At 35.8% G+C, this 21558-nt stretch overlaps 2 protein-coding genes across 2 annotated transcripts; one reads left to right on the forward strand and one right to left on the reverse strand.

Annotated features, from left to right (window-relative positions):
* The first annotated feature begins 5748 nt into the window (after positions 1-5748).
* LOC110460984 (putative alkyl/aryl-sulfatase YjcS) lies at positions 5749-10325 on the forward strand. The gene is made up of 5 exons (XM_021514241.1): positions 5749-5845; positions 6079-6198; positions 7534-7743; positions 8174-8414; positions 8957-10325. Exons 2-5 carry the CDS (start codon positions 6079-6081, stop codon positions 10057-10059), a joined length of 1674 nt encoding a protein of 557 aa, XP_021369916.1. The 5' UTR covers positions 5749-5845; the 3' UTR covers positions 10060-10325.
* Positions 10326-12301: 1976 nt separating this feature from the next.
* Positions 12302-21337, reverse strand: LOC110460976 (zinc finger protein ZFP69-like). The gene is made up of 5 exons (XM_021514230.1): positions 21200-21337; positions 17223-18624; positions 15990-16194; positions 15160-15362; positions 12302-14718 (listed from the first exon to the last, which is right to left on the reverse strand). Exons 1-5 carry the CDS (start codon positions 21251-21253, stop codon positions 14117-14119), a joined length of 2466 nt encoding a protein of 821 aa, XP_021369905.1. The 5' UTR covers positions 21254-21337; the 3' UTR covers positions 12302-14116.
* Between the last annotated feature and the right edge of the window lie 221 nt (positions 21338-21558).

Consider the following 21558-nt stretch of genomic DNA (forward strand, 5'->3'; position numbering starts at 1 on the left):
CAGATAGCTAGTACAGCTCGAGTAAACACTGACACAGTCTCCAGGAATTTGATAACGGATATGCACATTGTCAAGTGTTGCATTAAACCACACTCACACGATTCAACGGCGGAGTGCTTATCTTTCTTCTAAATATATGTTTAATTAACTATTTGAATCCTTAAATATATCTAGCAGGGGTTAGCGGTTATCGTGTTACGTAAGAAGTTAGTACGGTATCCCAGCTCCTTCTAAAGTAGTTAAGGAAAGACTGTTTAAGTATTACGAGAAAATAGCATGAAACAGTAACAAAGGCAACGCAAAGTGTCAAATATGGAATGGATAAACATTGTATCCGCGTATTTTACTGTATAGCACTAAATGTTCGCGATGTTTTTAATTTAAAAACTTTCGCGCTCGAGCTTTGCAGCGCGAAATTAAATGCCACTGTGTATTAAGTCCCTGCGTACCCTGTGTTGAAGAAATTGAAAAAGAGCAGGTATAACAAATGCAATTTGATTTATCTAACCAAAGCTACCCCTTAGCAACAGTATCGTCTTTCCATTAATACAAATGTAAGAGTAACATATTCTCCGTACCCACACTAATAAATTAATCCCGCAAATGACGTTTTAATATTTCTTTGAGTGAGTGAGTTTGTCTATGGCGGCGACTAACAAATTTGCTTGGAGAGTTTTGATAGTAAAGAGTTTCAGTTCTACGTTCAATTACGAGACAGTAGTATACTGTTCTAGTTTTATAGTTACAGAATAGGTTGTGAGACATAATTAATACAAACCTGTCCTTGATAGTACCTATTACATGTACATGTACCTATCCAATAATACAATTACACATTTGTTCGGGTATTTCCGTAGATTCTCGTAATTTTATTCCGGAAATACCCGATAATGTGTGTACGTTCATACCGCAGAAAAATGTGTACAGTTACGTTATCGTCTCCAGAAGGAAATAAACTGAGTAGGGAATGATAGAATCTTACATGGGTCTGTTCAGTGGACAAGGATATCTCAACCCGAGTGTAAGAGTTTGGCCGGTCAGCACGAGGCTTGCGGAGTGCTTGCCAGCCAAACTCTTACACGAGGGTTGCGATATCCCGTCTATGGAACAGACCCATGTTTGATTATTTTTCTCACATGCATACAAATAAACAAATTCCAGTCGGAATAAGCATCGATCTTATTCTTCCGGCAAACCCCATAGCCCTAGGGTTGAGACGGATGATTCCCCATTCACAACAATTGTATGACATCACGGAAACAATAAAATGACGTCACGTTGACAATCCATTATTATGACGTCATAGCGTGTGTCAGCTGTCTTTCCCTACCCCGTGTAAGATAGAGTTGTCTTTTCCCTAGCAACAATGGGATCACCCTGTGAAGTATGTGATAAAAAGCTGTGACAAACATGTGTTTTGGCATATTGAAAAGTTAAAAAAAAAAAAAGTTTGAAAAATGCAATAATGGCTAACTTGTTAAATAAATATTATAAATGATTAATTTGTCTCTTAGCAGCAGACTATGTCAAGCAAGCATTTTGTAAACATTAATGTTATCGTAAGAGTAGTACAACCATTTTATCGAGAGAGAAAAATCCCAAACATCAACTTAATCGCATCAGACTTTATCCTTGCCTCCCGAAATGATAAATATTTATATCTAAATAGATTAAAAACATACACAAAAAATCAAAATCATTGAAACTCATTTTCGTCCCCTTCCGGCTCAAGAAACTCATGAAAACAATCTATGTGACCAACTTTCAAGTACATATTAAATGTGAATACTACAAGTGTATCAATGCCAAAAATTCTGAATTATTTATTGAGAAATTATTGGGTAACCAATAATTCTTAAAAGATATCTCAATTTAAAGACATTGCCTTGAATTGCCGTGATGCAAATAGAAAATTATATTAGTAAATCTCGAAGCAGTAGCATTGTATGATTAAATCAGAAATATGGTACATGACCAAAGTCAAAATTGAACGGGATGAGCTTTTCATCAATATTGGTCGTACATGCAATTTCTTTTCAAAATACATATAATACAATAATAAGTTTTAAGTCTTTTATGTGTCACTTTAATATGTAAGTTTTAAAATTCAGCGTATCATTTAATTTGCACTTAAATTAGTTTAAACCAAGACCCATTGCACAACATTAAAGTTTAAGTAAAGTTAGTTTCCAATACAGGAGCTGATAGAGCTCCTCTACTCAAAAATCAAAACATTGAAGGTTGATAAATGTTGTGTGTGGGAAAGCAATGATAACGATGTATACAAATCAAACGCAAAAACTTAATTCACCAACTCCTATTGTACAATCTTTAAAAGAAAAAAACATTATCCACTTAAGAAGGCGAAAGGACATAAAACACGTTTATTTATGCATTGATCTGGTATAAGTGGCATTCTAAGCTAACAGGTACGACAAATGAAACGTGAGAAACTCAACTTAAGCTTGGTAGACTTATATAACTGTAGTGCTAAAGAAGGGTAAAACTCCTTCCAAACTCTCTATGGATAGCAATCATTGTAACTCGTGAAAAATACATTTGTTTCATGCATTATGTAAAAATGACTAGACTAGACCTTATGAGCATGTCCTATATATAAAAAGATTGATCTAACATTTTGCAAATATTCAACTGTAGATACCGAACGAGTAAACAAAATCATTATTAGATGGTTACATCAATTCTTCATTTATCTTTAAAAATATATTAGCTACTTTATCAACCTTGGTAGTACGATCAAGTAGGGTCAACAGGAAAGTAAAATTGATATATGAAAATTAGTATTTGTCATATCAAGGTCGTCACAGGACGTAAACAAAGAGTTAATAGGTAAAGACGTTCTGTTTGCGCGTATTTTGTTTTTTTTACAACAACATGAACTTGGATGCTGTCTAGTCGATTAAGTCAATGTTTTTTGTTTTGAAAGTGAGAAACAGGTGCGATAAACCATTGTGGGTGACATTGCAGTCTTCACTCATTCGTTTACATGACAAAGTGTATGTATGTATATGTCTTATTGATGATTACTGTCCCCATGTAAGTAAAACATTGGGAGACCACTGCCATTTATCATACAAACAATAACTCCACCTTTCGTTTTGGATACGACATTGTGATTGGAGGTCCAGGGTCCGAACCCCTAGTTGCATTATAACTCTTAACCCTTTCACCCCTATGTTACTTCATTAGACTCTACCATGCATTGATATCAATGAGTTCATTATGGTCTACAGTGGTGAAAGGGTTAAAACACTTATTTTTATGTTCATTAGTTTCTCATGATAGTTTCGCAAGTTACGTTTTTTTAAGCTCACCAGGTCCGAAGGACCATGGTGAGCTAAAAAAAACCGTAACTATCATGAGAAACTAATGAACATAAAAATAAGTGTTTTAACCCTTTCCCCACTGTAGACCATAATGAACTCATTGATATCATACCGCAGCGTCCGTCGTCCGTCCGTTCGTCCGTCAACTTTTCCTTTAAAACGCTACTAGTCATGAACGACTGAGCAGATTTTGACCAAATTTGGTCAAAAGCATCATTGGGGGAAGAGAAACAAATTTTGTAAAAATGGTGGGTCTGGCCCACCTGGGAGCTGAGGGGCGGGGCCCAATAGGGGAAATATAGCAAATTCTTTAAAATCCTTCTTCTTCTGTAGGAATGAAAGAATATGTTCCATATTTGGTCTGAAGCATCCTTGGGAGAAGGGGGACCAATTTTGTATAAACCATGTGTGTGGCCCCCAGGGGCCTGAGGGGCGGGGTCAAATAGGGGAAACAAATTATTCTTTAAATTCCATTTTCTTCCGTAGGAATAAAAGGAGTTGGTTCATATTTAGTGTGGAGCATCCTTGGGTGAAGGGGAACAAATTTTCTATAAATTGTAGGTATGGCCCCCCAGGGGCCTGAGGGGTGGGGCCCAATAGAAGAAACATAGCAAATTCTTTAAAATCCTTCTCTTCTTCTGTAGGAATGAAAGGATTTGTTCCATATTTGGTCTGAAGCAACCTTGGGTGAAGGGGAACCAATTTTGTATAAATCGTGGGTGCCCCCCCCCCCCCCAGGGGCCTGAGGGGCGGGGCCCAATAGGGGAAACATAGCAAATTATTCTTTAAAAATCTTTGTCTGTAGGAATGAAAGGATTTGGTTCATATTTGGTGTGGAGCATCCTTGGGTAAAGGAGAACCAATTTTGTATAGACGGTGGGTGTGGCCCCCCTGGGACCTGAGAGGCGGGCTCAATAGGGGAAATATAGGTAAAACCTTTATAATCCTTCTTCTACCATAGGGATTAAGGGATATTATCCTTATTTAGTCTGGAGCATCCTTGTGCAACAGGGACTCAATTTTGTATAAACGGTGTGTCTGCCCCCTCTGGAGGCAGAGAGGCGGGGCCCAAAAGGGGAAATAGAGGTAAAACCTTTTAAATCCTTCTTCTACCATAGAGATTAATGGATTTTATCCTAATTTAATCTGGATCATCAATGGGTCAAGGGGACTCAATTTTGTATAAGCATGCAGTGGGTGTGGTCTCCCAAGGGGCAGAAGGGCGGGGCCCAATAGGAGAAGTAGAGGTAAAACCTTTAAAATTCTTCTTCGACCATCGGGATTATGGGACTTTATCCTTATTTAGTCTGGAGCATCCTTGGGTCAAGGGGTCTCAATTTTGTATAATTGGTGGGTATGCCAGTTTGTTCTCGCTATATCTCAAGTACTGGATGGATCTTTCTGAAATTTCATATGTACTTACAGCACCTACTTCATACCAATTATTTTAAACATATTCAGGTGAGCGATACAGTCCCACTGGGCCTTTTTGTTTTCAGATACGATTTATTAAAGTTATTGCCGTGCCGGTTAAACGTTTCAAATTCAAAGTTTTTGACAGTGGGAAGGATAACCTTAATTATGCTACACCCTTGGATAAAGTGACAAATCAAAGTTTACTTATTATAAGATAATAATAAAATAAATTGACATAAAACTACCATCGTTCTATTTTAGCTTCTATTATTAAGTACTTAGGGAAATACATTTGTCAAAATTGATCGTTCCTACTTCCAGAATATTCGGAGAGTTTCAAAAGATACCTTTGTTTTGGTGTCTCCTCAGTTTCATTTGTCGTCTATGATTATTGATTTTGAAATTATATTTTTTCCCTGATGTGTCAAAACTTAAGTTATTTACCTATTTTACTTTGAGTTCAATCAAAACAATCACACATTGAGTGACGTAATTAAATAATTCACTGTTTACTTCATATTATATCCAACGTTAACGTGACCAGATATCGTTTAATTGACAAAAATATCATAAACTTAAGTATTGCATTGTATCGTCGTAATGGCAGGTTTCTTAATATTGTGTAAGTCAGAAAGAGTTATCTCTCTCAGCAGCAACGCAGTATCGTTCATAATGTATGCAAGATATCAGTGAACATGTATACAAGTATATCCTGAAGACCTTTAATATTCAGCAATATTTATATTTTTGTAATGAAAACCATGATTTCCTTTTTATATAATATATACATGGCCTTGAGACCTTCGTCAACGTCAGCTTACAGAAGCCAAGACCGACAACGTCATATTTACCTCTCAACAAGTGCGATGTACATCGCCTGTGATTGATGGGAACTCGTAACAATAAGGGAGATACAAACATCAACTGACCACTGTTTGACCTGTCCAGGACGAGTGACCATTAATTAAACTAACCTCCCAGGCAGTTGAAGTGTATATAAATAAAAGCAGTTGAGGTCCTTATATTAAACATATAAGATACTGATATATAAGGGGGAAGGTTCGCACGACAACGACATAAAGGTACGTTTTTTGCTTATATTTATTTATTTATTCATTTATTTAAATTCCAATGTTTCTGATCATAAAGATTTTTTCTATTTCTCATAGGAAGTTAAGTTTATAAAAAAATGTAATTATTATTTCAGTATTTTCAATCAAATATGTTTTAATAACGTGCTTTCTGTTTACACTTATCGAATTATTTTATTTGTGTATGTTAAGTGTTCATTTAAAATTATGTTTTTTATTTCTAGATGAAGATGCACACGCAACAGCTGCTTTTGATGCTTGTTATCACGTGTGCTGGTGCAGGGAGTAGCTATCGTGGAAGGAGTCGGCGGGCGGTTGTTGACACAACCAGACGAGTCGAAAAGGTACGGTTGCTAAGGTTTTTTTTAAAGAAAACACATTGAACAAAATATAAAAATAATGTTATGTTGTTCATGCTATAGCGTGCCAAGGATCGCAAATTAATTCAATTACTTTTTTAAAAAATGCATTCCAATACATATACTATTATATAAATTGAACTTTGTGAATAAATTTGGTAGGGAATAGCGCTTGAATCCCGACCAGACCCAATCTTGGTCCGAAATATATAACTCATCAAAGCATAACATCAACCACATTATTTGTTTCTTGAAAAAAAGAAAATTAAAAAAGTATTGTTTTATCATGATAACTTATAAAAGCAAAACAATAGTAAGGTATACTAAACGCATTCTTAAAAATTCAAAATTCGCAAACTTTGACATTTTAAAGGCCAGATGTTTCATAACGATAGCTGACAAGGATCAGAATATTTTCTTTTGAATGCAAATGTAAATATTGCAAAACCTGACGCGTCATATCATTAAGAGAATAACATGTTAAAACTTCCTTACTTGGGAATACGATTAAAGTTTCAATATGTGGTTAAGTAGGGAGGGAAACACTTACAGATCTGTTCCTACCGGAGAGTAGGAATTCAAACAATCCGTTCTGGTGCAGGTTTCCCATCGGTATGGTCTTTCGACGAGATGGCTCTGGGTTGTTCATAAGATGTCCATGTTGTTCACGAGTGTTGATATATATGCCGTTTCCGTTTGTTTACTAGATGTTTCTGTTGATGTCCCTGTAATTTTCTGTTGGCTTTTATTCTGAATACACGAAATACAGTAGGGTATAATAAGTGCAAGGTAGAAATATATGAATACATAATAAACATTGATAGAAATGATGGAGTTACTGTCGTCAAAAGCTATTAAAACAATGTTTACTATGTCTTTTCGTCCTTTACATTGTTTCATAGACCTTCACTGAATTAGTGCAAATCTGCATAAGTGTTAATTACAACTCGATTTTAATTGTTGTGCTTACCAAATAGTAAAGGAAGAAACATTTTAGATGCATTGCCCCTGTTTATCAGTGATGTCTCAACAGATCACTCTCAAGGGTAATTTTTTTCTTCGCAAGATCTCGAAATAAAGGTCATCGATTCACCGTAATTCTTTGTTTGCATGCTGTATTTATTACCAAATTTTATAAATGCAATATACTGTGTATGTCTTGTGTTATTCTCCATATATCGCTGATGACTAAGTTATCGTGTTATCTTAGCTGTTGCAGATAGAATACCCTTAATAAGCATATAAATCATCAATGCAGGACACAATCTTATGTCAAATGACAAAAAGGAACTGATGAAAAATGAAATCACCTAATTACAGGTGACTGATAAAGTGTACGTTGCTATGGGCGGGAACTCCCTTGGGAACTCCATCATGATTATAGCACCTGATGGCCTGATAATCGTGGATACTGGGGACAGTCACGAGGCGGCCAGTCTGATGTTCGAGGACTTCCGGAACATCAGTTCAGCCCCGGTCAAGGCCATCATCTACACGCATCATCACATGGATCACACGGGAGGCGCAACAGTAGGTAGCATGTCTAAAACTAAATCCATATCAGAAAATATAATTCATTGCGATAACATATTGAAGGCGTTAATTTTTCATTCGGTTAGTATTCTGGATATAATCCGCGATAGGCTTATTTCTGTAAAATAAATATATTATGATTAATTTAGCAGCCAAATATAAGTATAAAAAGAAGAAAAAAATGGTAAATTGTAAATTTGCAAAACATTTAACTATCGAACTAGGTTTTTTAGTCAATTATCTTTTCATCCAATTTTCACAGGGATGTTTTCGAACATTTTTTAAGGTTGTGTGACAGTTTCGTTTTTTGAAATGCACTATTCAGTGAGGAAATTGACATTCTTTAATAAACCTATTTTTAATATATATTATTGACTTGATATAACAACAACTGTTAGGAGCTTTATCATATATGGTTGTACATTAGGCCTTTGTTGAGAACTCCACCGTGCTCCCTGATATTTGGGCCTACAAGGACCTTGCCAGAAATCTAGAGGACTATTTCGCCTATGCCACCACGGCACGGTACGCCAGGTCTATGCGCCAGTTTGGAGTATTCGTCAAAGGCAGCCAGAACTCGGTCGAATTCGGCAAGACTGGGGCCACATTTGGATTCGTATACCCAAACAAGTTTCTCAATGACACGGAAATGGACGCCATTATTGCAGGTACAGTGGGTGATATTCCGTATGGTTCAATAATACTGGTCCAGATAGCATTAATTGAAAGTAAAAGATACATAATTTCAAGTTGGCGAACAAATTTAACAACGAAGTATGAACACAGCTATTGTGAGTTCCTGTTCATATAACGAAGTATATAATGTTTCTCATTTCACAAGGAGAACTCGTATTGAAATGTTTGCCTAGAATAATTTCTGAGATATCAAGGAGTTTATTTTATACAAAGGTGTTATCATATATTGAAAAGACTTCCTTATCTCCATACTCTGTATAATTTTCATCCAGTGAGCAGCAACAAATAAGACATGCTTTCACGGTTGCTATTCAGAAAGAAGTTTGTTATTAGAATATAAAAAGTCCGGTCGAGACAATAAGCAAAACCACAGGTGACAAAGATTCCTTTGTTGGCATATTCATCATAGCTGACAACTGCTGTTTCTACTTTCTGAAGATTTTATTTCGATTGTATCCAACCATATAATAGTAAAATAAAGCTGACGTTTCCATATTATGGTTTTCTTCCGCAGGATTGAAGGTTCGACTTGTCAGAATTGAAGGGGAAACCACTGATCACATGGGTGTATACATCCCAGACTGGAACATGTTTATGAGCGGTGATCTATACTATGAGGCTTTCCCAAACATCTACACGATTCGAGGAGTCAAGGTCCGGGACCCAAGGGCGTGGTGTAGGTCCCTAGACTACGTCATCGATCTAGGCTTGAACTACCTCGTACCGAGTCACATGTCCCCCATCATAGGAAACCAAACCATCACTGACCTCCTGGTCCCTCACCGGGACGGCATCCAATACGTCCATGACCAGTCCCTCCGTTACATCAACAAAGGGCTCACACCGGAAGAGGTCGTTCGCAAAGTCAAACTGCCGCCATCCTTAGTCAACGTTTCTTCTTTGCAGGAGGAATACGGCATGGTAGGATGGTCTGCTAAAGGTGTCTTCCAGATGTATTTAGGTTGGTTTAGTGGTGACCCTATGGACCTATTCCCTCTCACAGTAAGTGAAAAAGCACAACACATGGCCGATTTGGCAGGCGGTGGTAACAATCTTGTCACAGCTGGTCGGACAGCAATAGACCAAGGAAATCCACAGTGGGCGCTAGAACTAGCCTCCTACGCACTTGCTCTGAACGCGACTGACGAGATGGCGAAAATGGTGAAAGTTGACAGTCTGAACGCTATCGCCGACCAACAAATCAACACCAACGCGATGAACTATCTAAGGACGTCCGCCCTCGAAACGACGGGACAAGTCGACCTTTCCAAGCAAGCGATTGTAACCCCCGACCACATGAGAACATTTGACGTAGAACACTTACTTGACATGTTGCCATCTGCATTCATGCCAGAAGTCTGCGGGAATGACACATTCACAATAGTATTAAATTTCACAGACACTGGGAAAATCTTCTCCCTCCAAAATCGTAATTCTGTTCTTGTTGTTAGGAAAGACAAAGTTCCAGAGGAATACGCTCTTAAAATGGACGTCACCGAAGACCGATTCAAAAACTTTGTTATTTCACAGATGAACCCAAGTCAACACAATAATGTTTTGTTTAGTAGTTACGGATTCCGGCTACTGAAAAAGTGTTTTGAAATGGGTAAAATGTGATCTGATCTTATTATAAATTGTATTTTGCCGAAGTATATAGGGTAATTCTTAAACAGTTAGCACGTTTGTGAGTCACAATCACCACTTATATATCAGATACGAGAATGAGAAGATATTTCGTTATTGTCGGACAATTAGAATAAACACACTTATGTATCAATCCGCACATGCACACATGTAAAGTATATAGAAAGCATATCAATATGTTTTTGTTGTATTTCTGATCATATATCATCGTATACTCTGAATAAAGACTTACAATGTTATTTGTGGTCTGTTTTGATTTAACATTAAATGTCCAACACACAAACTGGTCCTGAAATTATTTACTACTTGTTCATTTTGTTTAACACAAGACATCTTAACAGGACGAGTCCATCCGTCCTCTTCCCCACAGTTTCGCTACATGTCCCTAGTTCAGGTACCTGTGTTACCTTTAGCAGTTTGTAGTACTTTAACGGGTTAGATATATGGGTAAGTACAATATCCGTTTTACGCTCGGATCACTTTTGCAGTTTGTAGCACTTTAACGGGTTAGATATATGGGTAAGTACAATATCCGTTTTACGCTCGGATCCCTTTTGCAGTTTGTAGCACTTTAACGGGTTAGAGATGTGGGTAAGTACAGTATCCGTTTTACGCTCGGATCCCTTTTGCAGTTTGTAGCACTTTAACGGGTTAGAGATGTGGGTAAGTACAATATCCGTTTGATTTCCGCTCTGATCACTTTTGATCGTTTTTCTTGTCTGTTGTTTTAAAATTATCTTCATTTAACTGCATTTCTTTGTAATACGAATGAAGAGGTAGACTGCAACACTTATTTTAGATCATTTGTTGGTAAAAGGCCAATGTTGTTCAAAGGCAGCCTATGCAGTGTAATTAGTTAAATCTGTTTTCTCCGTAAGGTCACTATCCCCTTTTTTTCATCTTTGTAAAACCTATTGGAAACAGGTCGATCAGGGACGTCAACTAAATGTTCCACCGTCGATACAGGACGCTGTGTTAAACATTTTAGAAATGGATAGTTCATCATTCATTTCCTGCGATTGAATAGTCACCTGTGTTTGTATGGGGTAAAACGCCCTCGCTACAGCCATGGCCATATGGAGACGGTTGTCTTTAGCTGCGACAACGTAGCTTCTGACAACGACACGTTGTTATATATGGGGCAAAGTAGGGCCGATGATGATATATATATAATCATTGGGGTTGTCATTTTTACCAAAAGTCGATCTAAACCACTAAAACGTGTAAATTATTCTGAAACCTTACTTTAGATCCAAATATAGCTGTAACAAATTCTCAGGTCGCTGTGGTCTGTGACTAAAATATTGACGTCCACAACTTCGAGTTAAGAAAACCAAAGATTACACATAAGTCGCCTCTTACAAAAAGCATTCAGTGACATATAATTATCCTACAGACTCGTTCTCCCCTAGCTTGTCTCCTTAATCTCACTGTGGAGGCAGCTCTGAGAAGGTTAAAGGTCGATGCTTATGACCATCCACCACACAAAGTCCTTCACATTGGTGCTTCTGTTCATGACATATTTAGTGTTTGCATAAAATCGACAATTAAGTTAACAAATGTAATGAAATACAATTAAATAGTAACTGAAATCCTCAACGCTTATGTAATAGGATTTGTTTAATAATACAAGTGTACCATCATAAATATTAGATATTCTCATTCACACAACTTGCATATACTTTTTCAATTCAAATTTTATTTGAGCTAATTTCAACATGTAAATGAAATGTAGATTTTGTGATGATTCTTTAACCCCAAAAATAAAGGTTTCTCCAAGCTACACTTACACCTCAAATACGTTTATAATAATAACAAAAAAAATATAATTATCATTTTTTTGATTAGGCAAAATGCTAATAAAGACAAGTTCATATAACTGAACACAAAATTATTTTTCAATTTAATGTCATAGTTTTAATTTTACTTATTTTAGTCTGAAACAAAGAATATAGTGCATTATTGATAAGATACAGCTCAATTTTCTTCTTTTTTCTTTGCATTTGATAATAATTCTCCAACTTTAGCAGGAAATATGAAGATATATACTGCTTAACCTTAACCCTTTCACCCCTATGAACTTTAGTAGACTCTACCATGCATTGATCTGGATGAGTCGGTTATGGTCTACAGTGTTGAAAGGGTTAAAGTGAGTACATGGTTTCCTGGCAACAAAAACGATATTGTATTCATCAGCGAGCAGCCTAGCTTTGGAAACAGAAAACTTTCATATGACCTCAATTTACATCAACATTAAAACGCAGCCAGCTGTTTTGGCATTTGGAGATCGTTATTGACGTCAAAAAGCATCTTTTATTTTGGAACAGATGTTGGACACTGTTCTTCATAAATTTTTGAGAAATCACCTTAAACAATTTTTTGAATTTTTGGTGGATGAGGAACTCTTCAACAACAAAATATAGGTAGCTGTTTGCTTTTTCTTACATGCATAACCACTTAGGACTGGGTTATGCCAATAGGGCTAGCCAATCCAAAAATACTCTTGTTAATCAATCTCGGCACCCCATCTAGCAATATGAAAGTTAAAATTCCAGGACAGAGCATTTGGAATTGTTAATTATTTTACTGGAAAACTCCCAAATATCAGGTAATGTCCATGTTTTATAAGAACCTCTAACATAAGGTGTTTTTTTATCCTGAACTTCCCGTTATTTTGATTGATGTATGACAATTTCACACATAAACTGTACAGAACAGAAAGGATGACTCAAAATTTCAATTCGGAAAAAAGTTCTACGTTCTTCCGGAGATCCGATTGCCACATGTATAACACCACAAAAAACATAGCACTCAGTAAGTTGTTGTTATTATCACATGAAAACTGGCTAAATCTAAGCAAAATAACACTTGCAATGTTCACCACTACCAACTCAAAATTTCATAACGGTAAATGGGCATACCGACTTAAATGCAGAGGTGATGTAAATTTTACAAACAATACGTAGCTTAAAATTTCTGCAGTCTATAATGTTCTTTGTTAACATACTCCATGCTTTCATTTTCTTTTGTTCCCTTTTGGTATTTTGTATAATTGAAACAGGACAGTCACTATAAATTGAATTAGATAATATTTTTATAGTACAGTAAAACCCCAATGTAATGCCCCACATTCTATTTACCATCTCACTTACCACCAACACAGTTTAAGGTCTCATTTTTTTTTTTCATTATCGTTAGAATTCCTTTCTATGTTTCCTTCAGTTAATGCCAAGCCTGTTTATATAAACACCAAAATTTCGCTGTACAGAAATGGTGGCAGTATAACAAGGTTTTACTAAACTTACGCAGTTAGTTTTTTTATTTTTCACTTTCAAGTCTAATAAAATTATCACTAAATATGACTGAGCATTAATGTTAGTGATGAAGTGAGAACAGCTAGTCTGCTATTTACAGATGAATTCCAATGTTGATTTCAAGATACAAATGAACTTAAAAAGACAATTGTATAATAATCTCTTTTATTTAAGTTGCAATTGATACATTAATTTCTCATAACATTTACACAAATAACAAAAGGTTTACAATTATATCTTATGAGAATTAGTGTAACCAATAACAACTTGATGAAATTCTTGTGTATATGTATACGTATGTCATTTGTACTCGACGTCAACAAGTTAAAAGACACAGCATATTGTTTTTCTGAGGTATCAAACTTTAAAAAAAAAAAAAAAACAAACTTTAATGTACCTACTAGAAATATGAACAGCAGCAGTAATCTTGACTTTTAATGTTATTTGAAAGTTTTAGTAAAACACTTTTTAGCAGTGATGTGTTAGCCCAAACAATGAATATATATATTGGTGTTCACATTAGTTTGAAAATTGAATGCCGAGAAGTTCAACATGACTCGATGACTTAGCCTACTTTAAGAGCTTGAGCTGGTCAGATGTCTGAGTGCTCTGAATTTTGCCAGTTCTACCCAACCACTGGTTAGATAATATAGCCTACTTAAAACGTTGGTGTTGGTCAGAAGTCTACCGAGAAGTTCAACATGTCTCCCCCTACACTACTCAGATGATATAGCATACTGTTTAGCAGTGGCATTAGCTAGAAGATTAAACGCCGAGAAGTCTACAGTGGCAACCACCTCCTGTGATTGGTCCACCATGGTGATCTGATACACCTGATCATTAGCACTATCCTTGATGTCACCTGTGCCCTTTATCACCTCGCCCAGCGACTCCACTGGCTGGGCACTACTGCCTTTCAGGATGACTGTCTGATACTGTTGGCTGGAGCCGGATTGATTTTGTATCTTCTCAACTTCGTTATTAATGACAGCCTGTAACTGTTCTAGTGTGTCCGGACCAAGTAAACTGTTTGTCTCCATCACATAAGTTGTTGTTGTGTTGTTATTAGCAGTCGTCAAGGTTTCGACCTCGTCTTTAACTACCTCTTCCTTTTTCGGCTTGTGCTTCTTCAGGTGGCGATGGTAGGTGGACTGGTCGTGGAATTTCTCCTCACACTTGTTACAACTGTAAGGCTTGTTGCCGATGTGAATGTTAAGGTGCTCATTGAGGTATTGTTGTCGAGTGAAGCGTTTCGGACATATGTCGCATTGGAATGGCTTTTCTCCCGTATGTCGCAGGATGTGGCGATCTAGTTCACCTACAAATGAGAAGATAATCAAAAATGTATTTTTTGCTATCTCACTCATTTTTCTATTAAGGAAGAATTTTGATGTTTAGAACAGAAAAATGATAATTATTTATGAATCAAAAGTTACAACCTAAATGAAAATAAGATCAGCAAACATGTAGCATAATACTATGTTCTTAAGTATCACCTAGAAAGAACCATTTTTAAACTGAAAACAGTACAAGTTTGTGTGTACATTTAATTTCAATTTATCGAAAAATTTAGTAAATGCATAATTCATTTTTAGTGCATATTGTATTTTGTATCTTTCCTTATGTGAGATATTCAAATAAAGTATATGACTATTAATGCCTTTGATAACAAGTGTATTTCTAATACAAATTTACTCATTCAGGTGAATTTCACTTTGAAAATAACACAAGACAACAGTCGTGCAGAGTTATTTTTTACCTTTAGTGAAGAACGAGAAGCTACAGTCTGGACAGTTGTAAGCTTTCTGTTCCAGGTGACGTTTTTTGTGCGAGAGGAGATTTGCACGTTGTCTGAAGGACTTTCCACACAGCTCACACAAGTGTTTCTTATCGCCTGTGTGTATCATCATGTGTGTCTGCAGTGTAATACTCTGTGTGAAGCCTCGGCTACAAATCTTACACCTGGCAGAGAATAAAACACAACTCATAAACATCATGAGTCAGTGTACCTGTCTGCAGGGTGATACTCCATGTAAAACTTTGGCTACAGAATTTGACAAAAACTTAAACAGAATTCATAAGACATCATGTGTGTCTGCAGTGTGATACCCTATATAAATATTAGTCCAAACCACATATCAACTTTCTACAATGTGACTGTCAGACATTATAACAATATTTAATCAAAACAATTTCATTACTCAAAGTAATTTGGCAGTAAATTGGTAAAGTGAGAAAATATTTGCAGTGGGACATGGCTCCTTAAAGGTTAATGTTGAAATTTTAATTTTAAAAAACCCACAAAAGATGACAAGCAATTCCATTAATAAAGATTAAATTGATCAACAGTGTGTGCACTTCATCATTAAAAACAAAAACAAAGAGCAATTAGCTCTAAGTTGTTACATGGCTTCCATCTGCTCACCCGCAACCAACTTAGTTGATATTGGTATACATATCTTTAATAATTCTTCGGTGGTGCATTTCAAGTATCTGACATACAAACATTTTAGTGTCTATAAAATAGCAAGTATTCAACTATCTTAAGGACCGATATAAAACATGAATATATATCTAAACACAACTTACACATAGGGTTTCTCTCCCGTGTGAGTCCTCTTGTGAATAATCAAGCTTTTCTTCTCTGTGAAACTTTTCTCACACAGATCACATGCAAAAGGTTTCTCCCCTGTGTGGCTCAACAGGTGACGTTTCATATTTTGCTTAGTTGTGAACGTCTTGTCACATTCGTTGCAGGAAAACGGCCTTACTCCAGTATGCTTTCTCTGGTGAACTAAGAGAAAAAGTTTAACATTTTATTCGTAACATGTTTAGGTGGCATTCATTATTTAAGGATTAACTTGAAAATATTTTAATGTTATGGAGATATAACACAAAAAAACGGAGTGTACTCTAAATAAACCTTGAAGTGGTTTATGATGAGAGTACACTCCAGTGTTTTGTGTTATAGCTCCATAACATAAAAAATATATTCAAGTCAATCCTTATAATTTAATCTACTATACACAATCCCTGTGGAAATCCACTTTTATTGATGGACTCTTTTCTCTTAGAAATTATTACGCCACTGTCTCAGCCAATCAAAAGCGCAGTCATTATTTTACGTCATGGGCTGATAACATAAATTTTTAAGCCAATGAAAATGCTTGTTACAAGAAAGATATAATTATGTTATATTAATCACAATGAATTATGAAATCTCAAATTCAAAACTTTAACTCTGATATTAAAGTAAAACACATTCATTCATTCATTCATTCATTCAAATATCAATATTTCTACTAAATTATTGACTAATATTAACATGTCATAAAACAAAAAACAAAAAACCAAAAACAAAAAGTACATCAATTTTATATGTATGAAATAAAAATATATAACATGCTCAGTCTTATTTCAAAGCATTTCCTCCAAGTTTTTTTATTCATAGATAGTGTGTATAGATTCATACAGTACAGACAGTAAAATGTGTATCTGTACCTTTCAATGACTAGTAGGATATGTACTCTGTCACCCCCAGACAAATGACATACAGCATGCATGCACACAGATTTTTTTTTATAAGGTGTAAAATATGTACAATATGTTTATTGCCAACTAATACTTATTTACACTTCAGTGCACACACGCTTTACCAGTCATTTGTCTGATGAAAGTGACAGAGTATGTATCATACTAGTCATCGAAACATTACACATTTAACTGGTTGTGCTATATGATCCTATTTATAATGCTTTATCTTAGCCTGATTACTGCCATCAACAGTTAACCTAGAAAGCCTTTTTAGCAGTTAAGTCTTACCTAACAGAGACCCAGAGTTTGATAACTTGATTCCACATGTTTTGCATTCCCATGCCATCTCCCCATTTTCTGTTTTATTCTTAACAACACGTGGTCGCTTGGGAAGGCGCTGTTGTGATTTTGATTTAGAATCAGAGCCAAGGTCTTGTTTGATCTGCCGAGTCCTTCTCCTTTTTCTAATGGTCCTCACTACATGTTCATCACCATCATCATGATTTGTCTCTTCACCTTCAATTTCCTTATCAATTTCTTCTCCATACAAATAATCTAGAATCTTATCTGGAGTCAGTATATCTCCCTCTAGTAGTACATTACTTTTTTTTTGTTTTATGCGTTTACTTGATCTTTTTGGAGATGATATTGAATGATTCCCCTTGTTTTCACCATTACACACAGATGATTCATCATGATTAGATATTAAATGAGAGTCTGGTTTTGGGTGTTGGTTGTCCGTTATTTCATGTAACACTTCACTATAATCACTGTCTGTAGATTTGTTGCTATTTGTCTGTTCGTGGTACCCTTGTATTTGGTTCTTGTTTTGCTTTTTTGAAACATTTTCTATTGCAGGTGAATCTAAAGGAATGGTCTCTACAAATTGTTCTAGATGGATTTCTGAAGATTCTTCTTTCAGAAGTGAACAGCTTTCAAACTGACCCTGCAATAACAAACTCAGCTTTTCCGGTGTTAAAATTTCTCCTTCTGAAAAATCAGCTGGAAGATGGATTTCTATAGTTTGACTATCTTCCCTTACTTCACACAGAATTTCTGTTGGGGTTTCCATATGTTCTTTTTTAAGAATGCTCACCAAACCTTCCTTTGTAGGAGCACCGGGATGGGCATCTATTTCAATAATGTCCCCTTTATTCCCAAAGTGATCAGTATCGGACAAAACATTGATTGTCACATCCTGGTCATCAATATCATGGTCCGCATTAGCTTCCTCTTGATCTGTAGTATCTCTAAACTGCCCAGGTGAAGGTGTAGGACCTGGTGAGGTATATTGTGTTTCTGACAGAGTCTGACTCGATAATGAGCTGGTCACTAAAGGCTCCGGAAACTTAACATGGTTTGTTGTCGAAACCATGTCCAGGAAGTCCTGAATATCTGAAGAAACCAGCTGTCCTTCCTCAGTAGTTGTTGTGCTTTGTGCATTTGCTTGAATTTCTTGATCTGTGTTCTCTGGTGGCAGACATTTATCTTGAATGCTATAGCTTGCTTCACCATGGTCACTATTGTCACATTCATCTTGAGCCCTAAAACTTGCTTCATTCTTACTTTTACCAAGATCATCACTTTCATTTGATGGATTAATAGTGTTTGATATCACATTCCAGAAGTCATGCAGCTGTCTTCTTTGGGCTTCAGGAATCAATGCCACCATTCCAACAGCTTCTTCAACCTATTGTAAATATAAACAAATTGGATCTGGTTACTAAAGAATACTTAATGTTTAATAAGAGAAACTACACCATATGGCACATGTATAATTAAAGAGACATAATTTTCATATTTTATGATCAGTGACTTTCGTCACTTCATCTACAATACTATGAAATGTAAGAGCCAATGACAGTCTGCAGATAAATACATTTGTATGGATAAGTGTGGCTGTCCCTGAGAGAGTGGATACTTGAGTGTGGTATGCAGGGTGATGACTTCAAATACTACCAGCTAGGGTATACATATCATACAACAGCGTCAATCACAATACATACTCCAGTGTAACTTTTCATTGGGTGGTTATTTTATTTTATTTTAACTAGTTTTAAACCTCAATTTGAATTATTAACATCTGAAAATGTTCATTCAGCATAGTTGTCAGCCTCGCTCTGAAACCTCCAATGAGGGAGATCTCACTCATTCCTCATTTCCAATGAGGGAGAAAGTGCGTGAAACGTGACTGAAACTGCTTTTTATCAAAATAACTTGAAAAAGCATTCATTGGATTCAGACAAACATGTTATGATCATTATACACATCCTGCAGTAACTAGAGGATCATTTGACCACAACATGTTGATTTTGAGTTTGTGTGAGTTTGGACTTGAATGAGAATTTCGAGGGAGATTGGTAAATATTGGTCAAAATGAGGGAAGGTTGACAGCTATGATTTAGTTTAGTATGAAACAAAGCATTAAGGTTTTTGCCTTCAAAAATTAGTTTATCAACATTGCCACATGTCAATCTATATATATTGTAACCAAATTGGGTAATCCTATATTAACCGCTAGTAAAGGGAGAACTCAAGCTCTGCATGACCTAGGTATATATATACATTTGTAGCATTCAATTTGGTTTCAAGAGACATGTAAGTGTTGGATAATATTTTTATAAAGGCATCAGCCTAACGGTAATGCCTTATATTTAGTTATAACAGACTTAGCTGGACTCGTTCTGTAACATTTTAATAACTTAAGTTCAAATTCAATATATCCCTATTTTAACTCCAACATAACTATCTTATTCATTATTATGATCTTTCTTTTTTCATGGGGCGGAGATTACAGATAGTCTGTTATTTTGGACATAGATATCTCAATACAGATGCTCAATTGGGGTTTTTAAATATCTGATTGGGTTGAAATTTACCTGACCTTTATATACCATTTTTCACTCTTGTTTCAACTTAAAGTATGCAATGTAACTGTGGCAGATTTTAATGGGCATAATGTGCATAGGATTACGGTCGCCTTCTAGCTTCAAGCTAAAATGAATTTCCCTTTAGCTCAGTGGTAGAGCGTCCAAATAGGAACCTAGGGATCGAACCAGATCGTGCCAGTTCGATCCTTGGTGGAAGCATGGATCGAAACAGATCGTGAGTTTGATCCTTGGTGGAAAGAATGTACATGTACAATATTCACTTTCCCTGTGGTCACCTTCTAGCTTTGAGCTAAGGGGAATTTCCTTTAGCTCTGTGGTAGAGTGCCTGGGTAGAAACCTAGGAATTGTGGGTTGGAGGCACAATATTCACTTTCCTGTTACATAACAATTAGGCCTAGTGCAAACAGCCTAACTTAACTTCTCTTCTTTAGAGTACAAAGGCTCCATCAATATACTGATGATTATGGCTTTTTTCAAATAAAACAATATGATATTCCATACTATCTACTATTTATGTCATTATATATTATATCAAAGATAAATTAACCTAACGGTCAATAGATAGTAATTAAAATGATATGCTATCAGGTCCAGTACACTCTGCCGATTGAGCTATATAGCTGTAAAGACCTATAATAGCTCTATTGAGACCTATCTGAAATAGGTATTTTGAGCTATTTTCAAGTGATTTTCTTTTTTAAGGAAAACGAAACAAAGTCGCTTTTAAAAGAAGATTGTATCATTAGGTTGATAACAAAAGACATTAAATGTAAGTATTATTTTTTAAAAATAATGATTTTAAAAAAATCGGAAATTTAACATTTATGAAAAATGAAAATAAACATCTAACTGTATGCTTTTTGTAGTCAACATTACCATAAACCTTATTGTTTTATGCGACTTTGCTTTAATTTAATGAAAATTGAAATCTGAGAAAATATACCTCAATACAGCTATAATGTATAGGTGTATATAGCTAGGTCTTTATAGCTATATCGTAGCTCAATCGGCAGAGTATACTGGACCTGGCTATGGTATAGTACGACAATTGATGGATAGGTTTTACGTCCGCTTCACTACCGAGTATTTCGGTTATCCAGCAGACGTTTCGTGCGACAACCTTTTTTTATTATTGATCGAAACCACAGGTATTTGACACCCTGATAGTCTGTACATATACTATAAAATAGTCCATTAGATAGTAACAGTGTGTCCAGCAACTGTGATCTAAACGAGAACCTGTGTTAGTACCTAGCTACATCACTCGTACGATCAGAGACGTATAACTGGTATAATACATTATGTATTATACGTCTCTGGTACGATTAAATGATGGGATCATACGTTTTACATTATGATACATGACATGATCACCTTTGATTTGAAAAGTTGAAGAATGTCCTGTTCTTTGGGCGGCTTCTCTGCCATTTTGACAATTGCAACGGCCGTATTTGCAAAAACAATATTCTGAATTTGACAACAACACTTAACACGTCGCCATTTTGAAAAGGCGCCTCCTATTGGCGATTGTCCGAAATAAAGGGAAATAAATAGCGAATAGAAATACTTTTGTCCACCAGTATCTCTACAAACAGGTATCCTACAGTCGATGGTTATTAAGCCCTCTTTATTTATTTATACATACTGTAAATCTTCCTTGACATGGTAAGAAAATTAAGTCAATTACATCAGAAATTAATCTTTATATTGACATCTACCGGTTTTTATTGGAA

Source organism: Mizuhopecten yessoensis, unplaced genomic scaffold (genome assembly GCF_002113885.1).
Source record: "Mizuhopecten yessoensis strain PY_sf001 unplaced genomic scaffold, ASM211388v2 scaffold10529, whole genome shotgun sequence".
NCBI lineage: Eukaryota > Metazoa > Mollusca > Bivalvia > Pectinida > Pectinidae > Mizuhopecten > Mizuhopecten yessoensis.

Coding starts and splice junctions, on each gene's coding strand:
- LOC110460976 (XM_021514230.1), bottom strand. CDS start 21,253: ATGGCAGAGAAGCCGCCCAAAGAACAGGACATTCTTCAACTTTTCAAA. Junction 18,625..21,199: donor TTCAACTTTTCAAATCAAAG/GTGATCATGTCA, acceptor TATTTACAATAG/GTTGAAGAAGCTGTTGGAAT. Junction 14,719..15,159: donor CTTCTCGTTCTTCACTAAAG/GTAAAAAATAAC, acceptor TCTCATTTGTAG/GTGAACTAGATCGCCACATC.
- LOC110460984 (XM_021514241.1), top strand. CDS start 6,079: ATGAAGATGCACACGCAACAGCTGCTTTTGATGCTTGTTATCACGTGT. Junction 6,199..7,533: donor CAACCAGACGAGTCGAAAAG/GTACGGTTGCTA, acceptor ACCTAATTACAG/GTGACTGATAAAGTGTACGT. Junction 7,744..8,173: donor ATCACACGGGAGGCGCAACA/GTAGGTAGCATG, acceptor GTTGTACATTAG/GCCTTTGTTGAGAACTCCAC.